The sequence below is a fragment of the Phoxinus phoxinus genome, assembly GCF_949152265.1.
Source record: "Phoxinus phoxinus genome assembly, chromosome: 1".
Lineage (NCBI taxonomy): Eukaryota > Metazoa > Chordata > Actinopteri > Cypriniformes > Leuciscidae > Phoxinus > Phoxinus phoxinus.
Window position 1 is genome coordinate 24,637,935 of NC_136876.1, and position 22,657 is coordinate 24,660,591.

A 22,657-nucleotide genomic window follows, 5' to 3' on the forward strand; every position below is an offset into this window, starting at 1 on the left:
AATTGAGAACTGCAAAGCAAATGAACTAGAACCTCCCCCATATTTTGGCATTTGACTGAGGACAGCATCTCTTTATTCTACAAAAATCTGAAGTGAAAATGTGACAGTTTCAAGGGGAAGTCATGATGTTGATTTATGTTTATGGTGAAGTGTGAACACTTTCAGCTTACAAAACTAAGCATGAGCATGTCGACTGGAAGAGGAGTGCCACCTCCACTCTGCCAGGGCTTTCTGAAGAAACGGAAAGACAAAATGGTATGAATATAATGTACATATTACTATTATTCTTTTGGAGGAATCATTTGACTTTTAGACAGTCTAAAAGTTAGTTGCGGAATACTTATTTTCTTTACTATTTTCTTTTCTATACTTACTACTTTATGTTAAAAGTAGTTCTAGCAGCAGCAGTTTTTGTGCTTTATACATTATCTAATTTATGATCTAATTAATACTCATTACATAATATATGCTCTGAGGGAATCTCTTTGCTCAGTAATTCAATATATTTTCCTCAGAGGCTTCGGTGGGTGACATACTGGTTCAGACTTTACAACACAACACTTTTTTTCTACACTAAAAAACATGGGAGTGCTGTAAGTATTAAAGTGTTTGATTTAATATTTTATAGTGCATTTTAAATGGACTTCAGAGGTCAGACTTCGTTTTTTTTGTGTAGTGTGTGAGATAAAAAAAAATGGACCAACTGAAGACCTCTGCTTAAAATTAAAAATGCAATTTACTGCTGTTTTGTCGAATATTCTTATTTTTAAGGTTATTTATCTATTGTTTTTCTTCAACCCCAACAGTTAGACCTCAGGGGACAATATTACATATATGAGGTAAAGTTGATTTGTAATATTATCTGAGTATCATTGTATCATAGGCCAAATAAGTGCTCATGTTAACAACATGGCTTAACAGGTTCAGTCTGTGCGGGAGGTAAACCGATCAGAGAACAATCGCTATCTATTTGAGATCACAATGAAAAATGGGAAGAAGAAAATGCTGGTGAGTTTCCACATTAATCAGGAGAGTGTCTATAATCTGTGTTTGAGGATGTGGTCTGCCATCAACCACTTGTGAATAATGTCATATTTTTTTTAGACTAAGACAGGACTGTCATGATAGTTTCATTTAAAAAAAAGGAACATGCATTGCACTGTGAGTGAAGGCGTTATGAATACCCTCTTTATGCCTCTTTTGTCCATAAACATTTGCAATCCATTTGTGAAATGTGTGCTAATAGGCTGCAGATACAGCTGATGTCAGGCAGGAGTGGATGGACCAGCTCTGGAAAGCCATGCTGCTCAATGGACCCGACAGAACTGGATCTGTCTCCAATGGGTACCGCTGCACTTTAAGACGCTTCATGTCAGTGTTTGTATTTGTATGAGATTTATAACGCTCTGAATGTGTTGTGTGTGTTATTGAGATTAGGGAGCTGGTGCCAGATAACAACCCTGAAGCGCGGTCTAGCCGGTGTGAAGAATCAAATACTGAGACCGGCAGCACTTCAATGGACAGCAGATGTCTCTCCATTGGTCAAGAATCATTCCAGTCCTTCACTGGTATGTCCCGCATTTGTGGTGCGACTTTCTCCAGCTCCACTTCCTACTGACTTGTAATGCTTTTCTGCAATACCTTCTGTAATTCAAAACTGTCACTCTTAAAGTTGACAATGAAACAGAATTTGTGATGTTTTTTTCTTCTGTATTATGACTGATTAAAGTTAAACAGCTTCACCATCACATCGAGCGAATGTTGATCCAAGAGGGAGGGGAAACTTATGAAGAATTGTAAATTTTGGTTTCATGGTGACTAAGTGTAATAATAAAATGCCTTTATTATATTGTGAAAAACAATATTGTGTCGAAGTTTTGGTGTAATGGACTTTCAATGGAGAGACTAAGGTTTCATTAAAATATCTTCATTTGTGTTTTGAAGATTAACAAAAGTGTAGTAAAGTATGATAGACCTTTCATTTTTGGGTGAACCATCACTTTAAGATATTTTATTTAGCAGATTAATATTCTTGTCAACCTTGTGTCTGGGAAACATCACAGGCAATAAATAAATAAATAACTGAAATACATTTATGAATATCTCTGAAGAAAGACTCTTACAAGAATTTGTGTCCTCAGATGCTGATGAGACTCAAACTCTGCACACAGACAATGAAATGGAGCAAAGTACTGAGGAGTTTATACTGACTGACTATGAATATGACGTTCTGCCATCTCGAAAATGTGTGTATAATGAACTTTTTTTCATAAATGCTTTGTTAAACATAATATATTAATATAATGACATCTGATAATATAATATTTTAACTTAGAATGTTCACATGTCTGCATTTAGGTTTGCCTTGCCAGCTGTAAACTTATTCATGGGTAAAAAGTATTGTATATTGTTTGAACCTATTACTCTTGATAATTGATTGATGCTGATTTCTAATGATTGATTGCAGTTGCTGAAGAAGTCATCTATGACACTCCCCCTTCCAATTGGTCAACCAATGAGGGAGAGCATGGCAAGTCTCCACCCACTCAAATGATACATTTACACTGTAAACATTCATATATTCCGCACAGTGTGCTGTGATTGTTCTCCATTTTACAGAGGTGACTGAAAACATCTATGATGTCCCAAACGCATTGATTAGGAAACTGACTGAACATACAATTGGTAAGATCTTAGAAAATTACAGGTTGATGGGCATTTTCACAATATTTGTGTTGACTGTTGTGTTGTCTGTCCCTTTAAAAAAAAAAAAGAAAAGTTTCCAATAGATGGGTTTCACAGCGATGCCTTGGTAGAATTGTTTTTGGTTCCCCAAAGAACCTTTCAGGTTTTAAAATAACCATTTTTTAATAATCTAAAAGACATTTTTCTACTATAAAGAACCATTTGTGGTATTACCATGGATGTTAAAGGTGCTTCATGGAACCATTGATGCCAATAAGTAACCTTTATTTTTTAAAAGTGTAGAGAATATAGGATTTTCAGTGTCTTAATTTCTTGTTTTATCATGTGTCTGACTCAGGAGTTATAACTAGGTCAGCTCAACATATTTGCAATATTATGTATTTGAAAATGAAATGTACTTACCAAACCAGTGGATGTGTGATTTGCTTTTTGCAGAATCTCACCGCAGCAGTAGTGAGAGTCCTGAGGGTGATGATCTTCTAAATGACATGATAGCCTGTTTGGACAGTGAATCTGCTGCCTGGGTAAAAACTGCTCCTCTGTGAGCCCGAGTCACTAGCAAGACTGGGATGAGAATACCGGTAAATGTGTTAAACCTTATATTGTTAATTTTCCATCCAGACTGTCATCGTTAATGTAGAACAATGATTAAAATGTGTTCATTGTGGAGTTTCAAACTGTCCCTGGGCTTCTATGCTAAACAGGGAAGTGCCAACAACACATCTTTTTTCCTTTCCTTTCCTTTGTCCTGTTGTAGTTCAAAATAAATTTCTAATCAAACAAATTAACCTTTCAATAGAAAGTTTAAATCTCTTGTTTCACAAATTTCACGAGACAAAGTCTATTTTCAGTAGTGGTACTTCATGGTTTAATCCTCGTAAATAGGAAGGCAATCTTGTCCTGATTTGTGTAATGTTAAGTTGAGAGCCCATATAGGCGGTGAGGTGTGTATAGCCACAAGGTGTTGAAGGCTTTGGGGTAAATCTCGGCCTAACTCAAATTCTTTTATTCACTAATCCAATTAGGAATCACAGGAATAATAATAATAGAAAACTTCCATGTAAACTAAAGATAAAAAAGATACCAGACAATAAACAAAGAACTCAGGATTTAAATACACGGGAGTGATCAAGGTAAAAAAGAACAGGTTCAGGAAAAAGGGGAACAGAGAATATGTAACCGAAACAAAATGACACTAAACGGAACTAAACAAAACCCTGACAGCTTAGAGGCAGTTTTTTTTTTTTTTTAGATTATTAAATTATTTATAGATATACCTTTCAAAATGTGAATTTTTTAATAAATAGGACATCATTATTTTTCTTAACTTATTTGGTATTGATATGCCCTTTTTATAAATGTCCTATAATTTGCTCTTTTTAGACTACAGTTCTATACCATGGTCGGACTGGAATGAAGCGCATGGTCGAAGGCAATTGGGATTAAACCAGAAGAAGAGGTAACAGGACCCGTTCTTCTAAATGTTACAAAATCATACTTCGCAAAAGCTGTAATTGGCCTCCTCCAAAATCAAGTTCTTTTGAGTAAAAGAGATGAACTTTTACAACTAGACAAGTCAAAAACAAAATATAGCTGCAAGCAGAAATTATCGGGGCCAAGCCCAAGATGACAATAGGACATGCCAACATGGCTGGGAGTGTCAGTCCAACTGCTGTAGGGAGCAATTAAAGACATTTTAAGATGATTTAAGGCACAATAGTTGAATAATCATATATATGATTTAATGGATTATCATTTTTGACCAATAGGTGGCGCAATTTCAAAATGTATTTATTAGCATCTTAAAATTTAAGATTTACATGCTCCTTCAGCCAGAACAATTCAAATGATATAGTAAGTCCACAGCCTAACCAAATGATCCACTCTTCATCACAATAATATAAATGGTTCTAATAATTCCAATATAATTGAACATTAAACACAATTACACACTATCCAGTCTTCCCCTTTTCTCAAAAACACATAAAATAACACTTAATTTCAACATTTATTCTCTCTTAATTCAGCCATATGCAAAGCATGCTGGGAACTAACAAGCACCGCCCAGTTTCAGTTAATGCAACACAAATCATTCATGTAATCCAACACAAACTGATTAAGTAAATTAAAATTTGACATATATTTAAGCAGATTGAACACAATCAAATTGGGTTAAGACAAAATGTGTAGCAATTGTGTTGCTTAAGCTCATTATAATTTGTTATAAAAAATTTTTTTTAATTTGTACGTCTACAGTATGGCAGGAGCTGTAATAGGACACAGGACTGTGTACGTCTAGATTTGTTTTGGATTTTTTATATTAATTTTGTTCTTGACATTTGTGTCTCATAAACCTTTTTAAGTTGATGAAAGATTTTTTTTTATCATTCAACAATATTCTTTAATTTTATTTGGGGTGGAAATCAAATATTACAGTGATGCTGTGTATAGTAAATATTTTTTTTAATGTGATTTTATTTAACCATGTTTAAAAGTTTATATACTTACAAGGTGTCTTGTTGTTATTTAGTGATAAACCAGTGTGTAGGACGTAACTACTGTATATTTATTTTTTTGGGTGGTGACTTTCAATGAAATTCTATATATATATATATATATATATATATATATATATATATATATATATATATATATATATATATATATATATATATATATATTATATATATATATATAGAATATATAAATTGAATACAATTAAACTTTAGAAACTGTTGTAGAAATATGCCTGATATTCCATTACAAAACTTACAGATCATATTTACCATGTTGAAGTACAGTAGTTCCAGTATCCAATTATGTGTTATAATCCTGATACATGAAAGTAACGTGTGGTAATAAATGATTGTTTCCTCCAGCCAAGACTCCTACTTAATCTGTCCCGCTGAAGTCCTTTTAAATTAACAATGATATAACATAACATTCAACAATCTACAATTGGTTCCTACCAACTAATGCTACAGGTAAAACAGCTTGTGATGTATTTCTCTGCCTATTCCATCCTGTATGAGGTGCTTGAAGTTTAAGCAGTTAGATTAAAAAAAGTATAAAAACTACAGTTTTGTCTGCATTAATTAACAGTGTGTCCTCCTTCATGACTCCTCAGGAAGCTTCCTCGCTCCTCATTCCTCACAGTGCAATTAGAGAATTGAGATGTCCGGTTTCCGGGTCATGGGCCCCATCAACACCCCTAAAGCTTTACAGTCCGTTTGTTAATTCCTGCTTCTTTTTTTCCTGTGTTTTTATCAGGAAATGTAGTACTCTTTCAGAAAATGTCATAGCGCCCCCTACCATATAACAGTGAAAACACAGAAAGACGGAAAAATCCGTCAATGGCGGAAAAAGTGTTAACAGTAACTCAATCCAGTGTTATATATTTCTTTAATTTACAAATTCACACAAATGAAATGTTCCAGGAACAAATTTTTCACAGTACAGTCATGTCAAATCTGAACAAGAGGGGGAACCACACATGATAATTATACGCATTACTGCCACTTACAGCTGTCGCCTATTAATATATATATATATATATATATATATATATATATATATATATATATATCATGTTTAAAGTATATGTTTTTAAACCTGTTATTTCTGACCATTACATTTACATCCGATTTCTGAATTTATGATTATCAGAGATTTTGAAATAGCAAACAAGAACAAAAAGGAATATCAAACCATCAAATTATGCACTTATCTAAAAATAAAATGATAAAACAGGCAATGCATTGCGCAGGTCACAGTCATTTTTCTACTGGAATGCAGTGGAGTGATAATAGGCTATTGGCTTGTGCAGAGCTTCATGATTACCGGTACGTGATTAGCTTCCTACAATGTATAGTGCGGTCTGCAGAACAGATTGCAGATTGTTTTAAAATCTAAACAATGACTACACCCTAGAATCACATTTAAACACTATTGTGTTAACATATACACATTATTAAGAAGAATTTAAATAAAGTTTAATCACATGGATTTTTCATTGGCCCATTTCATAGGGTCTATTCAGATTAACATGAATAGTTACAACAACATACAGCAGCACGTCATAGCTAAATCTTTTTCAATCTTTGCTGTTGAACCTCAAAACACACAAAAAGATGGACTATATTTAGTGTTTTTAAGTGCCCAAAATGCAGACCACACTGCTATGATCATGGGGGCTGAATAGCAAATCAGGGGCAACTCCTTTCAAGGTGCTCTCAGATAGGTAAGTGTATGAACCCCCCTGCAGACGGGGAGGTGTCAGTACAGCGTGCCCTGCGCCTGCTCACCGAGGAACTCCTCCAGCACGTTTATGATTCCACAGGCCTCGGGAAAGCTGCTGTGCTCGGCGCGTGCGTTCTGCAGCAGCACATCCCCGTTTCCACAGCTTTGCAGGAACAGACAGCAGCGGAACAGAGCGTAGTGGCTCATTTCAGCCTGACGGATGAAGCGCTTCAGGTTGTTCATGTCCTGGATGGCCTGCATGGAGAAAGAATGAGCATGTTGAAGACAGCCACAATGATGTAATTGCCATTTCTGAATATGATCACTCTTAAATCAGGTTGGGTAATATACAGATTATAATATACAGATATTCAACAGTTTATTTGTTCATTTAATAATTTAGCTGATTAATAATTATTATTAGTTAATACTTGAAATACTTGAACTTTTTAATGCTTTTAAAATGTAGTATTTCATTTTCTAATGTATTAAATTACATTTAACATACTATAACGCGTATACATTTTACTGTGAGCAAATGTTTACAAGATATTAATAAATTAATCAAACTGCAGATTGCAGAGGGTTACCAGAAACAAATAAGTAATTACAAGTGTTATATGCGAGATCTGAAAACCAGACAGAAGAGTGTTACGGTTACCAATATAACATTTAAAAAATATTCTTTGACCTAAATAAAATTATAATAACTCAAATAAATCTCCTGCATTTAAAGGGATAGTCCACCCAAAAATTCTATCATCATTTACTCAACCTGTATGATTTCCTTTCATCCGTGGAACACAAAAGATATTTTGAAGAATAGTTGGTAACCAGACAGTTTTGGATCCCACTGACTTCCATTTTATAGACAAAAAAATACAACGTTTTAATGGGAACTGAAGCTGTTTGGTTATCAACATTCTTCAAAATATCTTCAACATGCTATCTACCAATAGCATGTTAGCATGCTAAGATGTAACCTTTTCAGCAATTCTTTATTAAAGCCAATGAAAATTATTGAGGTGCTCCTAACACAAATATTTAAGTAAACTTCTGTCATATGAATGTATTAATACATATGTATTATTCAATTTTAATAAAGTAAATTGAGCAAGCAACAAAAATGAGTGAACACAACATTAACCTTAAGTTTAAAGTTCTCCATGATCTGACGAAGGAGGAAAGGGTTAAAGCGCTCAGCAGCATTGAGGAAGGCCTGGATCCAGTCGTCACAGAACCGGTTACTGACTGCAGAGGTTAAAATAACAACACAACATTCTCAAAATAACATGAAAGAAGAAAGCCTGTAGATTTAGTGGCTTATGATGATGATGCTCCTGCTGACCTTCATTGGTTGGTGTGGGAGGGCTGGTTGAGCAGTTGATGATCAGGTTGGTGTGAGAGTCCTCTGACATGGCCTTACAGAGGGAGGCTGTAGTGGTGTCTTCCTGGACTAGACCCTGCAGGCTTGCCGCTTTGATGAATCTAATCAACACAATTGATCAAGCTGCAGTAACTATCAGTACTTAAACTGCAAGAGTACTTGCGTACAAAGAACTTTGTTCTGCTCACCTTGCTACATCCGCTTTTGTCTTCTCATCCGTCCCTGTGACCTCTACAAGCTTGTGACTCAAAGCCTGCAGCAGAGACGTGATGTTACGCTCATTTACCACTTAATTGAATACAGTATATTATTGTTTTCAGATGTAAAGTGTATATAATCTTGAGTCTAGACAGCAGTGGTTTCTTACAGCATGCAGAAGGAACCCGACGTTTGTCTGCAACAGCTGAACCACTCTGTGAATGTGCATTACTGACTCTTCATACCACTGGTTCAGGTAGGGCCTGACATCTGTCTCCAAGTTATGCATCTGTAACAAGAGGTTACCAACAATGTTTACAGCAAATTAATATTAAAGGCAGCGTGCCAGCAGATTTATAACTTCAACAAAACAGACCGATTTCAACATTCTGAAAAAAAACTAAAACATTGTCCTCACCTCTTGAGTCAAACAGCCCTGCAGACCCTGAACGTACTTGTCCAGCTCAATTCTGAATGTTTGTATGGTTAAGTAAAATTAATTATCCTATTAAGAGAGAACAGTATTTCAATGCAATGGTAAAACTTGATATCACTTCATTCCTTAATGCACAAATGCAGTTTTTTTTTTCAGTTTAAAGTCACCATGAAATTAAAATGCACAATTATTTTTATGGAATATCGCAGATTATTATTATAAATGATTTATCTGTGCATGCATATGTTTTATTTTATTTATGTGCCCTCATAATCATTAATCAAAACAACTTCCCCTCCCTCAGATTGCAGTGACACCTCTTCTCTGTGTTTACTGGCACGAGGACAGGACAATCTGTCACTCACATGACATCATAACAATAGCAAACTACAACCACACAATCAATTCCACATTTTTCTACTTGTTCGAAAAAGCTGTTTCACTCGGATATACGGAACAATGGAAAAGAAAAGACTATTAAAACTTCTGTTTCATGGCTACTTTATGGTCAGTCATTTGTGATTTGAGGATATAGATTCAGGCCCTTCTCCGATCCTCCGAGAAGACACACCACCCAGCCATTGCCATCGGCCTCAGGCTGTTCCGGAGATTTCTCTTGCTCCAGCAGACAGCAGTAACAGCCCACCGCTTGCTCAGGGATGCTTCAACACCAACGATCATTGAATCAGTTAAGAAAGAAAATACATGGTGATATTATACTGAATGACAATGAGGTATGGTTCTGGATATTTATTTGTGCACTGAAGGATAATTAAAAACTAGTAGTACTTCATCTTCAACTTATTTCAGTTAGTTGCCAAAGCAATATTTATAATTTTCAGTTAAAATTCATTTAACATTTCTATGTTTTAAAAGTTAAAGTTTTACATGTATTTTATTTCAGCTTCACAATTAACTAAAACTTTTTTATAGTGTCAGTTAACAACAACACTGATATGGTGTACCTTAGTTCCACAGTGGCAATGTTACCCATACCCCCCAGCAAAGCGCCCTTGCTCAGCCTGCGGGAGATGTAGCTTCGTAGTTCTGGTTCTGCCTCGGATGGCAAGCTGGCGTCCAGCAGGGTGAGACTTTAAGAGTGAAAAATACGTGTTAAAAACCTATAGGCCTAATATCAACAACAAGGAAGGGCAAAGTGAACAAGCGGACAGACAAGCAGTTAATGAAGCATAGATGTTCACAGAATCACCAAAGGCACCTAGCAGAGATACATACTAAACAGTTTGCCGTTAGACAGATTAGTTCAATGGTAATGAATGAGATGAGCAAGTCAACATGATGAAAAGCCAGACGCAGAATCCTGTGTGGATTTTTTTGACTGAAGCCATGATTTTTCTTCCATCACAACATTGAAAGCCACTGGACTGCGATGACAGAGATGATGGATGGACCCCTCTTTACCTAAAGTCATCCTGACTTGTGGTTGAGTCTGATCTCCTCTGGCTCCAGGCCACACTCTCGCCAGAAGCCTCAGATCTGGGTAGTTTGATAATGCATTTAATACTTTATAAGCATTATGTTAAGATCTCCCAGGTTATAACTGACCTACATGTGCATGTGTGGTGTTTTACAGTGTCTTATATTAGGGTCCATATACTGTGCATAACTCCTCCATGATACAGTCATATGATTTCATAAGACTAACTCACTGTTATGAACTATGCTGCCAATGTAAGACATTCTCTTCATGTCGAGCAACTCTTAATTCCTAAGCACAAGAAGTGAATTTTAACTCATACGCGTAGAAAAGAAGCTAAATTGGCTAGGCCTACACATGCATAAATCTCAAATATTCAATTTAGTCTTTAATATGAGGCATAAATGGGCAAAATATTTCTAAACCAACTAGCATTTTGTAAAGCATTCTGCAGTTGGAACACCTCCTTAACACAAAGTCACTCATGGCTAGTAAGTGAAAACCACTGTACCTTGTGTTTTGGTAGTAGTATATGGCATAGTAGCTGTTAATCTGTTGTATCTTCTGGCTGAATCCGGCGATCTCTTCGTTGTCGAAGTCTACATCCCTTTCATCCACGTCTATGGACTCCTGGAAGGAAGAGGTCTGGGATGTAAACATGTCTCTGCAAAGCAAAGAAGACTAGCGAGCGACACTACGGATTACGTGCTATTCCGATAGCTAAACAAATTCAGTTGTCCTAAAGATGTCAATGCATTGAAGCCGTGAAAATATTTTGTTTAGAAATCCATTTGAGTTCTATGCGACATTTTACCAGTCACAGCAGTGAAAAGCTATATTTGTGTACGCATGCGCCGTAGTTGCGTTTTTTGGATGAATCTTGTAAGTGAACGAATCGTTCTCGTCACCTTCTGAGCTCATATTTTCATCCTACCTTCAAAGACTGATTATAGAACAAAATATATAATTGTATGGACATAGTTAACGTACGTTTCACTGAACAAATACGTGTTCATTTCGGATTTATATTTTCGTTATGTCAATCGTATTCAATATCAAGATAAGAAAGGGAAGGGAAGAATTGTACTGATGACCACATAATTAAACATTTATTTAGGCTATTATTATTGGGTTTTTTAAATATAGTTGCCTAGCTTGATCGAGGGAGTGTGCTTGTAGCCATCTATGAGGAAAGCGTGATATTTAAATATTATTTTAAATTATTATTAATAATTGTAATAAAGTACAACAAGACGTTTTTAGGTTGACTTTTTAAATGAATCGAGTTATAACGTTTCGGATTTGTTCTTCTTCATGAACTGATTCAAAAGATTCGAATCACTTGGAGGAATCAATAGCGTCACCAACTACCACACATGCGCTTTAAAGTTTTGTGTGTAAGCGCGCCAAAGCAACAATAGCTCCTGGATCTACTGCAGCACGCTATTGTAAGCATTTTTTTGTGAACATGCCGTCAAATGTAGAAATAAAGGCAGTTTTGCGTGACCTGCGTGATCTCACGCAGCGTGCAAGGGAGCTGAGCGGTACCGATGGGACTGTGATCCGTCAGCAGGACACGTTTTTCAAAGTACCCGCAGGACGGCTGAAACTCAGGGACTTCCAGGATGGGACAGGACAGTTGATCTTCTATGAGAGGCCTGATACAGAAGGACCCAAGCTGTCAAACTACTCCATAACCCCTACCAGCGACCCACAGGGGCTTGTCAAGGTTCTGACGGATGCACTGGGGCAAGTGGGGCAGGTGAAGAAGGAGAGGAGGCTGTACATGGTGGGGCAGACCAGGGTGCATGTTGATTCTGTGCAGGGCCTGGGGGACTTCATGGAGCTTGAGGTGGTGATGAAAGAACACCAGAGCAGAGAAGAAGGAGTGACCATCGCAAACCAGCTGATGCTGGAGCTGGGAGTGAAGCAGGAGGATCTGATAGATGGCGCTTACATGGATCTCTTACTGAAGAACCAGCAAAATGGAAATGCACCATAGACTCTGACCAGACAGATTTGTGGTCTACTGTGTGGCACTTAAAGCCATCAATCAAAGATTATATGGCCCAAACAATTCTTCCTCTGACATTTAACATTTAAGTGACTCTGTTTTTTTTGTTTTGTTATAGGCTACCTTTAAGCGTAGCTGCTCCTTTTGTACTGTTATACAAAAATAAAAACACAGTCTGTTAAGATTATTAATCTGAAATGATCAACAGAATAAACAATGTGCATGAAATGTGTTTGGTCTGTTTTTATTGTTTGTTTTGTTTTTCCAACCTCTAGATGGCAGAAAATAGGACCATAGAAAATGTCAGGGCAATAAATAAATAAAAATTAAAAATGCTGCTGAGATCAATTTTTCAAATTCAGTTTCTCAATTGATATTTTACAAAAGGTTCAAACATTCACTGATGCTCCATAAGGAAACAGAGTCGGGTGGTAAAAACTTTTGAACAGGATGAAAATGTCCAAATGTTTCCTAATTTGTTTAAAGGTCATATTTTTTTCATTGAGGACTGACCTTCGGAAGCTACAGAAGACACTTAGCCTACATGTGTCCCAGAAGACAAAATAGGTACAATTTACCTTGATCTTCAAATTCAAAAAGTTTTCACCCAGTTTCATGGAGCATCAGTGAATGTTTGAACCTTTTTTTAATAGTTGTGTTTGAGTCCCTCAGTGTGAAAAGATGGATCTCAATATCATCAGTCACTGATGGAAAGGGTTAAAATATGCAAAACATGCTGGAAAATCAAAGAATTTTTGGGACCTGGAGAGTTTTTCTGAACATTGGGCAGTTTAACTTTTCAGGACAAACAAGAGACCCAAGAACAACCATCACACAAAAAAAAAAAACAAAAAAAAAAAAACAGCCATGGATCAGGAAACGACACAGTATTAATAATTAAGGTCATGTAAAAACGGGGTCATTTTTTGTCTTGTGGACTATTATGTAAACGTCTCTTATGCAAAAATCTTATTTAGGACTCAGGGAAAATTATTTACAATAATTAACATTTTGCAGATTCTGCAAGGTGTCAACTTTTGATCACGACTGTATACCAACAGTTAAGATGGCAGAACATTAATATTACAGACAATTTTCTAAAAAAAAAGAAGCTGAATACTAGTGCATATAGGATTGCAATAAGTATTGACTATAAAGAGAAAAAGCAAACAGGATATATTTATGAAAATATAATTTTCAGTTAAACGCGTTTGTCAAAGAGGCGCTCCAGACAGTTAGGTGGCAGTACCGTTTAGATGATTAAACATGCAGACAGCCCTCCTGTGCTCTCGCGAGAGTACAAATTTTCCCAAATTGCACCGCGCGCCTCTCTTCCTTCCTCTTTCCGCCATATTGCAGAACTGGTAAGGTTCAGGATTCCTACAATGCTTGAATAATCTGTTTAAAATCACGGACATCGTTGTGTATCAACAACAGCTAAACTGAAATATGTGTTTATGAGCAGCCTAAACGCCAGATTTTTGAGTCATTTGGTCAATCGTGGCTATATAAACGCATATATTTCCCTGATATTCATGATTCGCCATCCTCCACCATTCAGTAGTGCCTCTGCCCATGTTTCTTGGGGACAGACACCAATAACCCGAGTCAAACCAAAGTCCTCAAGCAGTCCGTTGCCTTGTTTCTAAGTTAATCACAAATATATGCTATATTTAAGTAGAAAGTTTATTGTGGTGGCAAACCAAGGTAGCTTAATTTGCTAACTAATTTACCCACTGCTAAAGCGTTAAGCATTGCGCATATTGTCGGAGAAAATGTTATAACGTTACAGTTTTCACATAACTAACTTGTATAACGAACCGAAATTGTTCGTTTTGTCTTTAACCTGCTTTGTCAATGTGTACCTGGTTTTTAAAGTAGAGGTTTGGTTTGTGACAGTGGCTATGAGGATGAGGCTGTATAATGGATATATTAACTGAATATTGGGTAAATTACCTTTTTTTGTCTCCACAGGCATCATGGTGCGCATGAACGTTCTCGCTGATGCGTTGAAAAGCATCAACAATGCTGAGAAACGTGGGAAACGCCAGGTTCTCATCAGGCCCTGCTCTAAAGTTATAGTGCGCTTTCTTACTGTGATGATGAAGCATGGTGAGTTAATTCATGAGCATTTCAGTGTCTTGTAAAGCAGATTATGATGTTATATATTGTGGAACAAGCTGCTCAATCTGGTTGTGTCTTTGCAGGTTATATTGGAGAATTTGAGATCATTGATGATCACCGAGCCGGGAAAATTGTTGTCAATCTCACAGGGAGGCTGAACAAGGTAAGTGTGGTTTAATAAACCTTAACTAACGTTAGATAGTCACAATAAATGTCTAGAATTACACCATTAAGTATGAGAGACTTGTACTGTGCATGGTTAGTGACAACTAGAGGGCTTTCTTGTGTGGAGAGATCACAATCTACTATATTCACAGTATAACACAACATGGAGTGCTTTATTGGTAAGGGTTGGGTACCGTTCACATTTTAACCAGTACATGAAATTCGTTGATGATACCCAGTGGTACCTTTTTTCAGTACTTAAGGCATATTTACTTCTTTAAATTTCTGTTTTTTTTTAGGTATTGAAGTTTTATTGATATTATGCCAGAGTTGCCTTGGTCACTGTCTTCCAGGAGATGCTCATGCATTCATGTCCTCATATTGAGAGACCGCAGAGGCTGAAAACAGCCGAGTGTGCTTCAGTGTGTTAAATTAAACTGCACGTCTGCGCCATTCAATCGCACAGACACGCAGAACATGCAGGATTCGTATTTAAATAGTCTTATTCTCTCACCCAGATGCGTTCTCGGGTACCGAAATTTGCCACTGATTGATTTAATGTTAGACGGTACTCGGTAGTACCAACGTAATTCGGTCGGTGCCCTTAAAAGTACAGAGTTCGGTACCCAACCCTACTTATTGGTTCTATTAAATTAAATGAAAATATTAAAGTAAATTTTCATAAACTGTAAGTGAATTTTAGTGCCTTTTTCTGTAAGACGTTATAGTCCTTGACATGTAGGCACTATTGCACCCTGTGCCAAGGTTAGTTGTCTCTGTGGGTTCTGCCCAGGGAAACGGACAGCAACTAGGTAAATGCGTTTTTTTTTTCGTTGTCAAGGTTACTATATTTAAGCAATATGGTAGATATTGTGAATATAGACCCGGCTATCCTACATTGTTAGGTAAAACCCACAGCTGGTTTTAAAATGTTCAATATATTTTTTAGAACATCATAATGACAAGCCTTATTGAATTGGTTCTGTATCATATAAAAGGGTTCATATTTATTACTGATGCACTGTACCTTTTGCTACTTGTGTTTTATGTAAATGGAGTTATAGCACTTTAGCTGAACTTTTTATCTGTAATGCAGTGTGGCGTTATCAGCCCACGGTTCGATGTGCAGTTGAAGGATCTGGAGAAGTGGCAGAACAACCTTCTCCCGTCCAGACAGTTCGGGTGAGTAAATACTTAGTTTTTTTTATTTATTTTTTAGCATTTTACTGTTTTATTAGCTTTATGCTGTCTTTCACAAGCAGTTTCCATCCACTTAATGTTATGCGCATAAAAAAACATATGCGCTAAATTGAGTAAGATCAATTATTCGATAAGAAATCATATGCATAAACTACGATGGAAACATTTACAAAATAAATTCCTCAATACGCATCAAAAATGTCATGTGACTGCGATGGGGCGGCATAACTGGATCAACCAGTGGACCGATCTTATTGCACAGCATCTTAAATGCTGTTTTAGTTCTGAAATGTCTGAGCAAAGTCGTCGGTGTAATAACCTGCCTCAAGATAACATGACTGCATTTGTTTCGTCCGTGCGCTCTGAGGCACAGGTAATAAAGAAAATTATAGGCTAAATGAAAATATTTTATAAAGTGGCTACTATTGCAGCACCTTCCATTTTTCTTAGTGATATTTAGCGGCAGTTTATCAAAGTGACGATTTTGTACTCTTCGGCTCACTGTATGGGAAACTTTGGTGCTTTATTTCCAAATGTTTTATGTGATATTACATTTTTGCGCTCAAGTTAAATTCGTAACTTAGGAAACATAGCTACTGATTATTTTGTTTGTACTGAATTTTGAGATTTTAGATTTTCAACATTAGCTGCAAATTCAACAATGCTTGAATGTGGATGAGGCATAGATTTACCAAATATCAAAATGGTAGATAACTATTCCTTTTTTTTGTGCCGTCACATTAATATTGTTATAATTCTTAGTTACAGCATTTTAACTTTTCTTTCATGACTATTTGATTGGATTTTTAAAAAAAGATAATTGGTAGTTATATATAGTTTTCACGAAGTTGAGCTAGAAATGTAATACAGAATAGTAACCTAGTATCAGGCTCTGTGACTTTCGTGTACATCAGAGCAGACTTATGCTGCCTTCAGAAATAATGATTAGGAAATTTCAGATAGAATGTGAAGTCGATTACAAGTTCAATGCGTTGTTGTAGGAAAGTAATCATGAAGGACATCCGATTCATTTTGGCGTTAATGTTTCCCCAAGAAATAGGCAAGAATGAACCCAAGACATTTAATTTGGAATAAAATGTAATGTCACATTCATTTACAAGCATTCAAACATTTACCTGCCATCTATGTCGGTTTGCTGACAATTCAGAAATTTGTCAAATACATGCTATTTCTGCTATATAAAAACATCAATATTTAAAATGGTCATTCATATATGTAAATATGCACGACTTCAACGAGAAGATAAGGCCATGTAGCGGTTATTAAAAAAATCGTAAGAATACCTTTCACAGCAGCAATCGTTCTCCCCTCCTTTTAAATGGGGATTGATATGGAAAAAATGTTCTCTGTATTTTTTTGTCAGAATGTCAGTCAGGATTCAGTTCATTTACGATTGTGTTCGATTCGATATCACAATGCGTTGCATCCTCACTTTTCAATATTACTGCACATGGCTACATTTTCGTCAATGAATCCATGCTGTCAGCTATATGAACTCCCTTTTTAAGTTATATGCTCCAAGAAAGTGCACTTCCTGAATGTATCAACCACAATTTAAGCCTAAACACAGCAGACAACAGGACCATTTAGAACAAACACTAGTAATTACTAAAAGTGCATGAAACTGTCAAGTGTACTTAAGTTACAATGCACACACTTGAGCTCACACACTGTTAAAATAGTGGGTGGATTTTTTTTTTCTGCCCCCTCTACCATTTTATGCTAGCACGAGAAGTGCGTATGTGACGATCTAAGAGAAACGTCAGTAGTGTATCTATTACTGCATTGCGACCCGGATGTGGACAATTCTGCACCCCTAATATATGGTGTCATAAGAATATGCTTATTTGCACTCCTATTCTATTGCGCTCCTTCTGTTCAGTGTGCATGCTAGCGGTGGCACTCTTAGCACTTAGCAGAGACTAGCATAAGGCTTGTCCACTCCTGACAGCAACATGGAAATATTTGCAAAACTTTCTAACATTTACAGATAGAGAATATGCAGATGAAATTTAAGTTCTGCACTGAGGAAAACGCCTCTTGTACATTAAGCAGCGCAAGAATGTCAGCACGTGTATCTGTCAGCACCTGACGAGGCAAACAGCAAAAAAACTACGCCTCAACTATCTTTTGAGTTATATATTTTGAAGCTCTAAATAAAAAAACGTTTTTTTTTTATTTATGCACTTGATTTTTCAGTTTTGTTTTTAATTATCAGCATTATGTTGGCTTTTGGCCACTTTGCACTCAAGTCAGCCATCCATTAAAAAAAAAAATCTGCGTTTGTCAACCATTCATAGTCATGTTTGATTGAACTTTTGTTCATTATTTGTAACTGAATTGTCTTTTTGACCAACTAAAGGCTGGTTTTGCCCAAATTTGCCTACATTTGTCCCAAATGATCCCTTTTCATTGCTTTGCATTTACAATAAGATCTTGCAAATGTCAGTGTGCAGTGCAGAATCATCTAAACATCTGCCTAGGGTGAAATGTATTCAAAGGGCAGCACCATCTTGGATAGCCTGGTAATGTTTTTTGTTTTTTATTCTTTGCAGATTCATTGTTTTGACAACCTCAGCTGGCATCATGGACCACGAGGAGGCCAGACGGAAACACACAGGAGGAAAAATCCTTGGGTTCTTTTTCTAAACATGTAAAGTCACCAACAAATAAACAAAGGAAGATAAGTTGTATGTGTGCTTTGCTTTCTTAATGCATAACGCACTATGTTCTCATTAACACAGGAGCAAAAGAATCACAAGATGTGATGCACACTGCAAGTGAAAACAGTTGTTCTGCCAATTGTGTTGTGTTTGACTTGTCTGGAAGTAGTACAATATTTAATTGTCAAAATCGATGCTGTCATTCCACAAATGCAGATCTATTAGAAAAAGGCTTTTTCATTTACTCCGTTTGCAGTTCAAAAGCTTTAAAACTTCCCTGCTGGAATAAGTTTGAGTGTTTAATGTCTGTTTTTCTGGGACCAGCACATTTGTGTGAAACTGACCTTTTAACAGAAAAGATGCAGTGACTTATCACTGTCTCTCAGTTCAACTTAAGTGGCAATATTTCATGACTAGCAACTGGAAGAGGAATGAAATGAGTGTGTGTTAATGGGGTTCACATTGAAATACACATTCCTTGGAGTATTCAAGTCTCATCTTGACCAGACTGTGGTTTGGAGAGAGATGTTCAACTGAGCCTGTACGAGATGGGAACAAGTCCTCGTGTACTTTGAGCATGTGAAACAATTGGCACTTGCTTCAGAGTCGGGCTGTTTGGAGTTTAAAGGTCTCTAAATAGCAAATAGGTGTGGGGTTTCTAATGTTATGATTTGAAGGTATTAAACAATAGTTTTTCAAAGCTTAGTGAAGTCCAGTTTTTCATAGTAATTGTGTTGGTGGATAAAAAAAACATTCCTTGATCATTCATCAAGCTTATGTCACTCTTGACTTTCTGACTTTACATTAGAAGCTTGAAATATATTTTCATGGTTTTATTTAAGAAAAGAAATGAATGAACAACTTAATCATTTAACTTCATAAAAGCTCACCACTGCTTATTGCTTGAATGATATTCAGCATCTTTCTCAGACCCATTGGTTTTGCAGTGAGCATGGTCTTGAACATTTGCTCAGATCTACCAGCAGGAGGCACTCTGCTGCTTTGTTGCTTGATGCATGGCAAGGCAAGTTTATTTATATAGCACATTTCATACACTGGTAATTCGAAGTGCTTTACACAGAAATTAATTTAAAAAAAGCAAGGTAAATAAAAATGGTTATCAAAGGAATTAAAAGAGATGTAAAAATGATACAGATATAAAGAATTAAGAGTAAAAATATGATCCTAGATAAACTCATGTGGTAAAACACCAGTGTATCATATATTTTTTTAATGTCTGTGGTGTTCTTGCGTCGCACCTAATAAATCTATTGGATGTCTCCAATAGACCCGGTTTCCCCTAAAATCGGACCGGAGGAGCTCTAGGACTGACTCACGGGGTAACCTCTGGTTTACTGCCCCATCAGTCCGCACCCCAAAGATTTGTTTGTCCATATCCTAAATATCCATATACTCCACCACAGACCCAGGTCATCAGCATGGTTTCATCTCTCAATTTCCAATATTAAGTCATTTATGTTAGTCTCTTACCCAATTCTCAGTGCCATTTGAGTTCATTTTAGAATCAAAAGGAGATGCAGAAAAAGGTAGGTAGTGTTCATTTTATGACAGACTGACACTACATTTATTTGGAGTCTTGCAGTAAGAAGCATTTGCCAATCATTCTTATTTCCATGAACCCAGATTGGAACTTTACATGAATGTAGTTTGTCAAAGCCTTGGTCAGACTACTAGCATGCTGTCAAAAAATAGTGTCAAATAAATAATTTTAAGCACTGATAATCAGTTAACATTAGGTAATCAGATTTGTTTTCTGGAAAAAATAGCTATTTAAGAAAATACAATTTGAGCATACTATACTGTAGAGAAATACTATTCTAGACATGATTGAGTACCCATCACTAAGCGTCTGTGAGCATTGCCTGATGTTCTGTCTAGCAACTGGAGTCCTTCCTGCCATGACAACCAGCTTACTGGAGATGAGTCAAAAGAGGAGACATGTCTGTTACGGTGTTTTTCTGTACCTTTCAATCTCAACCTTCCTGTGCTCTGAAAACTGTTCTTCTCCCAAGGAAGCTATGTTGGACGCAGGTGCTTATTTTCTGACAATCCCAGTATATGAATCCGAGACTGAATTTAGATTTGGAGTGTGCTTAACTTGTAAATCAAATTGAGGTATTTATGATTTACTGGTAAAACAGCTCAGCATCTACGTCTACATTTCTGCTTGCAAACCGAACATTTTAAGGGAAAAGTTTTGAAACCAAATGATTTGAAGAAGTTTCAACTCTGCATGGCTGAAAATGTACCGTTTCAAAGCTGCTGACTTATAATGCAACAAAACAGCCAGTTTGTATTAAATGCAGCCACCATTTCTTCCTCCTGGGCATCTATAATAACTTTTCCTTCAAGTATGGAAGCTGTAATATCAGATGTGAAGACAGTAATCAGGTCCAGGCCATTGCCCCTGCTGGCTAAGGGCTTCTTTGATGACTGTAGATGTTGGCTGTTCAGGCCCATTTGGTCGTGCGTTTCTGTGTGACGGGACCTTCTCTGTGGGCTGATGGGGTAGTGCGTTGAATCTCACAGACGCCACTGGTGTAATGAGCAGCAGCCTATGTGGTTGTTCTTTTGACTGGGCTCCTCTGTGATGCCTTAATGGTGTTTCACAATGTCCTGCTGATGCAAAAGTGAAAGTCTGCCCAAAACACTATTTAACACCCATAATTACATCATTAATCAAACATTATGCTCTGATTAAAGTGACATTTCCCTGATTCATATCCTCTGTGCATACATTAGATGTAATGTTTTTAAAAAAAGCTTAGGTAGTTCACTTCTAAACCAGATTCTGTTGCATGAGCAAATGTTTACATGAATTTAAAAGTTTGCTCATTCTATTAACATAGAGGATGAAGCCTTTATATGTTTTAAGGAAGTTAGTTGCCTGTCTAGAAATTCTTATTAGTTTTGTAAATAAACAAAAAAAACGTCAGTCAGTTTGCTTAAACATGCATCTTTCTTTAGGCTCTTTCACATGAGAAACTGTTTAACAAATCACCTATGAATGTTCGATTCACACCAACAGTGCCAATGTATGGACTATAAAGTTATTCAGTTATTTATTTATTAATCATAATTGTTTTTCATTACCTTTTTTGTTTTAATTCAATAAAAGTCAGATTGCATATATAAATTAAATCATTATGATCAATACATTTTTCTTTTCATTTCCCTCTTCTATTCCCTATTCTAAATAATAATAAAAATATATACATACAATTTTTTTGACAAAATATAACAAATGCATAAAAGGTTATTGTAATATATGGTATGGAACAATAATCTTTTAAGACAACATTTTTATAATCATTATAATTCTATTAGTAGTGCCTCATTATGCGCCTTCTGAAGTTTTCAGTCTATAATCACTGGCCAAACGTCACACAGTAACTATAGGGTGGATGGCTGTTGAATAGATGGTAAAAACGTAATTTGCAGAGTAGGAGATTCCATTCAATCGACTGTCTGTTCGTAACGTGTAATCTAATGCATTTTATATTGTTTAGGTGTGTCGGTATGTCTTACTGCGGAAAGCACATTTGTTGCTTTCATGAACGGAAATTATAGGAGTTCATTGCACTCAATGCAGTGTACTTTCAAGGAAAACCCAGACAAAGGAGAAGATTGTAGCAGACAGACAGAGCCTTTTGACATTGACAACACAACTGGTAATTAAAAGGATGCAACAGAGAGGAAGAAACAGAAAGTGGTGGGCAGCCTGGGGCTTGAGCACAAACAGGCACTGTAAATAGATGGCTCCGCTATAGCGCTCACTCCATCTCAGACTTCCTAATAGGTGCTTTTCAGCAACTTACCAAGAAATGTTATCAAAACACTCTTTCAAGGAAACAAGAAACTGGCTTTAACCGTGTTGCCTTGCCTGACTCCTCCATTGTAGAACCTCCATGTGCCACTATTCAGAGAGTCCTAAAATGGAAGAGGTTTAGGAAGGCCACAGACTCAATCTGGTGAATGCAGCTTTTCTTTTCACAATTCATCATTTTCGCAATGTCACAAACTAAAGACAGAGTTGACAAAGTTT

The 22,657-nt window shown here is 36.4% G+C and overlaps 3 protein-coding genes across 6 annotated transcripts; 2 read left to right on the forward strand and 1 right to left on the reverse strand.

The window, feature by feature from the left end:
• The first annotated feature begins 115 nt into the window (after positions 1–115).
• LOC307002483 (uncharacterized protein) lies at positions 116–5,322 on the forward strand. Of its 3 annotated transcripts, XM_079620135.1 has the most exons (11): positions 116–255; positions 516–593; positions 807–839; positions 922–1,008; positions 1,247–1,344; positions 1,438–1,568; positions 2,142–2,246; positions 2,468–2,530; positions 2,620–2,685; positions 3,142–3,287; positions 4,090–5,322. In XM_079620135.1, the coding sequence occupies exons 1-10, from the start codon at positions 136–138 to the stop codon at positions 3,249–3,251; spliced, it is 891 nt and encodes a 296-aa protein (XP_079476261.1). In that variant the 5' UTR covers positions 116–135; the 3' UTR covers positions 3,252–3,287; positions 4,090–5,322. The 3 variants fall into 3 exon arrangements, with proteins under 3 accessions (XP_079476261.1, XP_079476260.1, XP_079476262.1); XM_079620134.1 differs by having other exon boundaries at positions 3,142–5,322; XM_079620136.1 differs by lacking the exon at positions 807–839 and having other exon boundaries at positions 3,142–5,322.
• Positions 5,323–6,085: 763 nt separating this feature from the next.
• cUnh17orf75 (chromosome Un C17orf75 homolog) lies at positions 6,086–11,263 on the reverse strand. Of its 2 annotated transcripts, XM_079620116.1 has the most exons (10): positions 10,916–11,263; positions 10,389–10,463; positions 9,932–10,057; positions 9,498–9,628; positions 8,949–9,004; positions 8,700–8,819; positions 8,521–8,585; positions 8,294–8,433; positions 8,093–8,196; positions 6,086–7,200 (listed from the first exon to the last, which is right to left on the reverse strand). In XM_079620116.1, exons 1-10 carry the CDS (start codon positions 11,062–11,064, stop codon positions 6,982–6,984), a joined length of 1,185 nt encoding a protein of 394 aa, XP_079476242.1. In that variant the 5' UTR covers positions 11,065–11,263; the 3' UTR covers positions 6,086–6,981. The 2 variants fall into 2 exon arrangements, with proteins under 2 accessions (XP_079476242.1, XP_079476243.1); XM_079620117.1 differs by lacking the exon at positions 10,389–10,463 and having other exon boundaries at positions 6,087–7,200.
• Positions 11,264–13,682: 2,419 nt separating this feature from the next.
• rps15a (ribosomal protein S15a) lies at positions 13,683–18,615 on the forward strand. The gene is made up of 5 exons (XM_079626142.1): positions 13,683–13,782; positions 14,393–14,530; positions 14,626–14,705; positions 15,804–15,889; positions 18,484–18,615. Exons 2-5 carry the CDS (start codon positions 14,398–14,400, stop codon positions 18,575–18,577), a joined length of 393 nt encoding a protein of 130 aa, XP_079482268.1. The 5' UTR covers positions 13,683–13,782; positions 14,393–14,397; the 3' UTR covers positions 18,578–18,615.
• Positions 18,616–22,657: the final 4,042 nt, after the last annotated feature.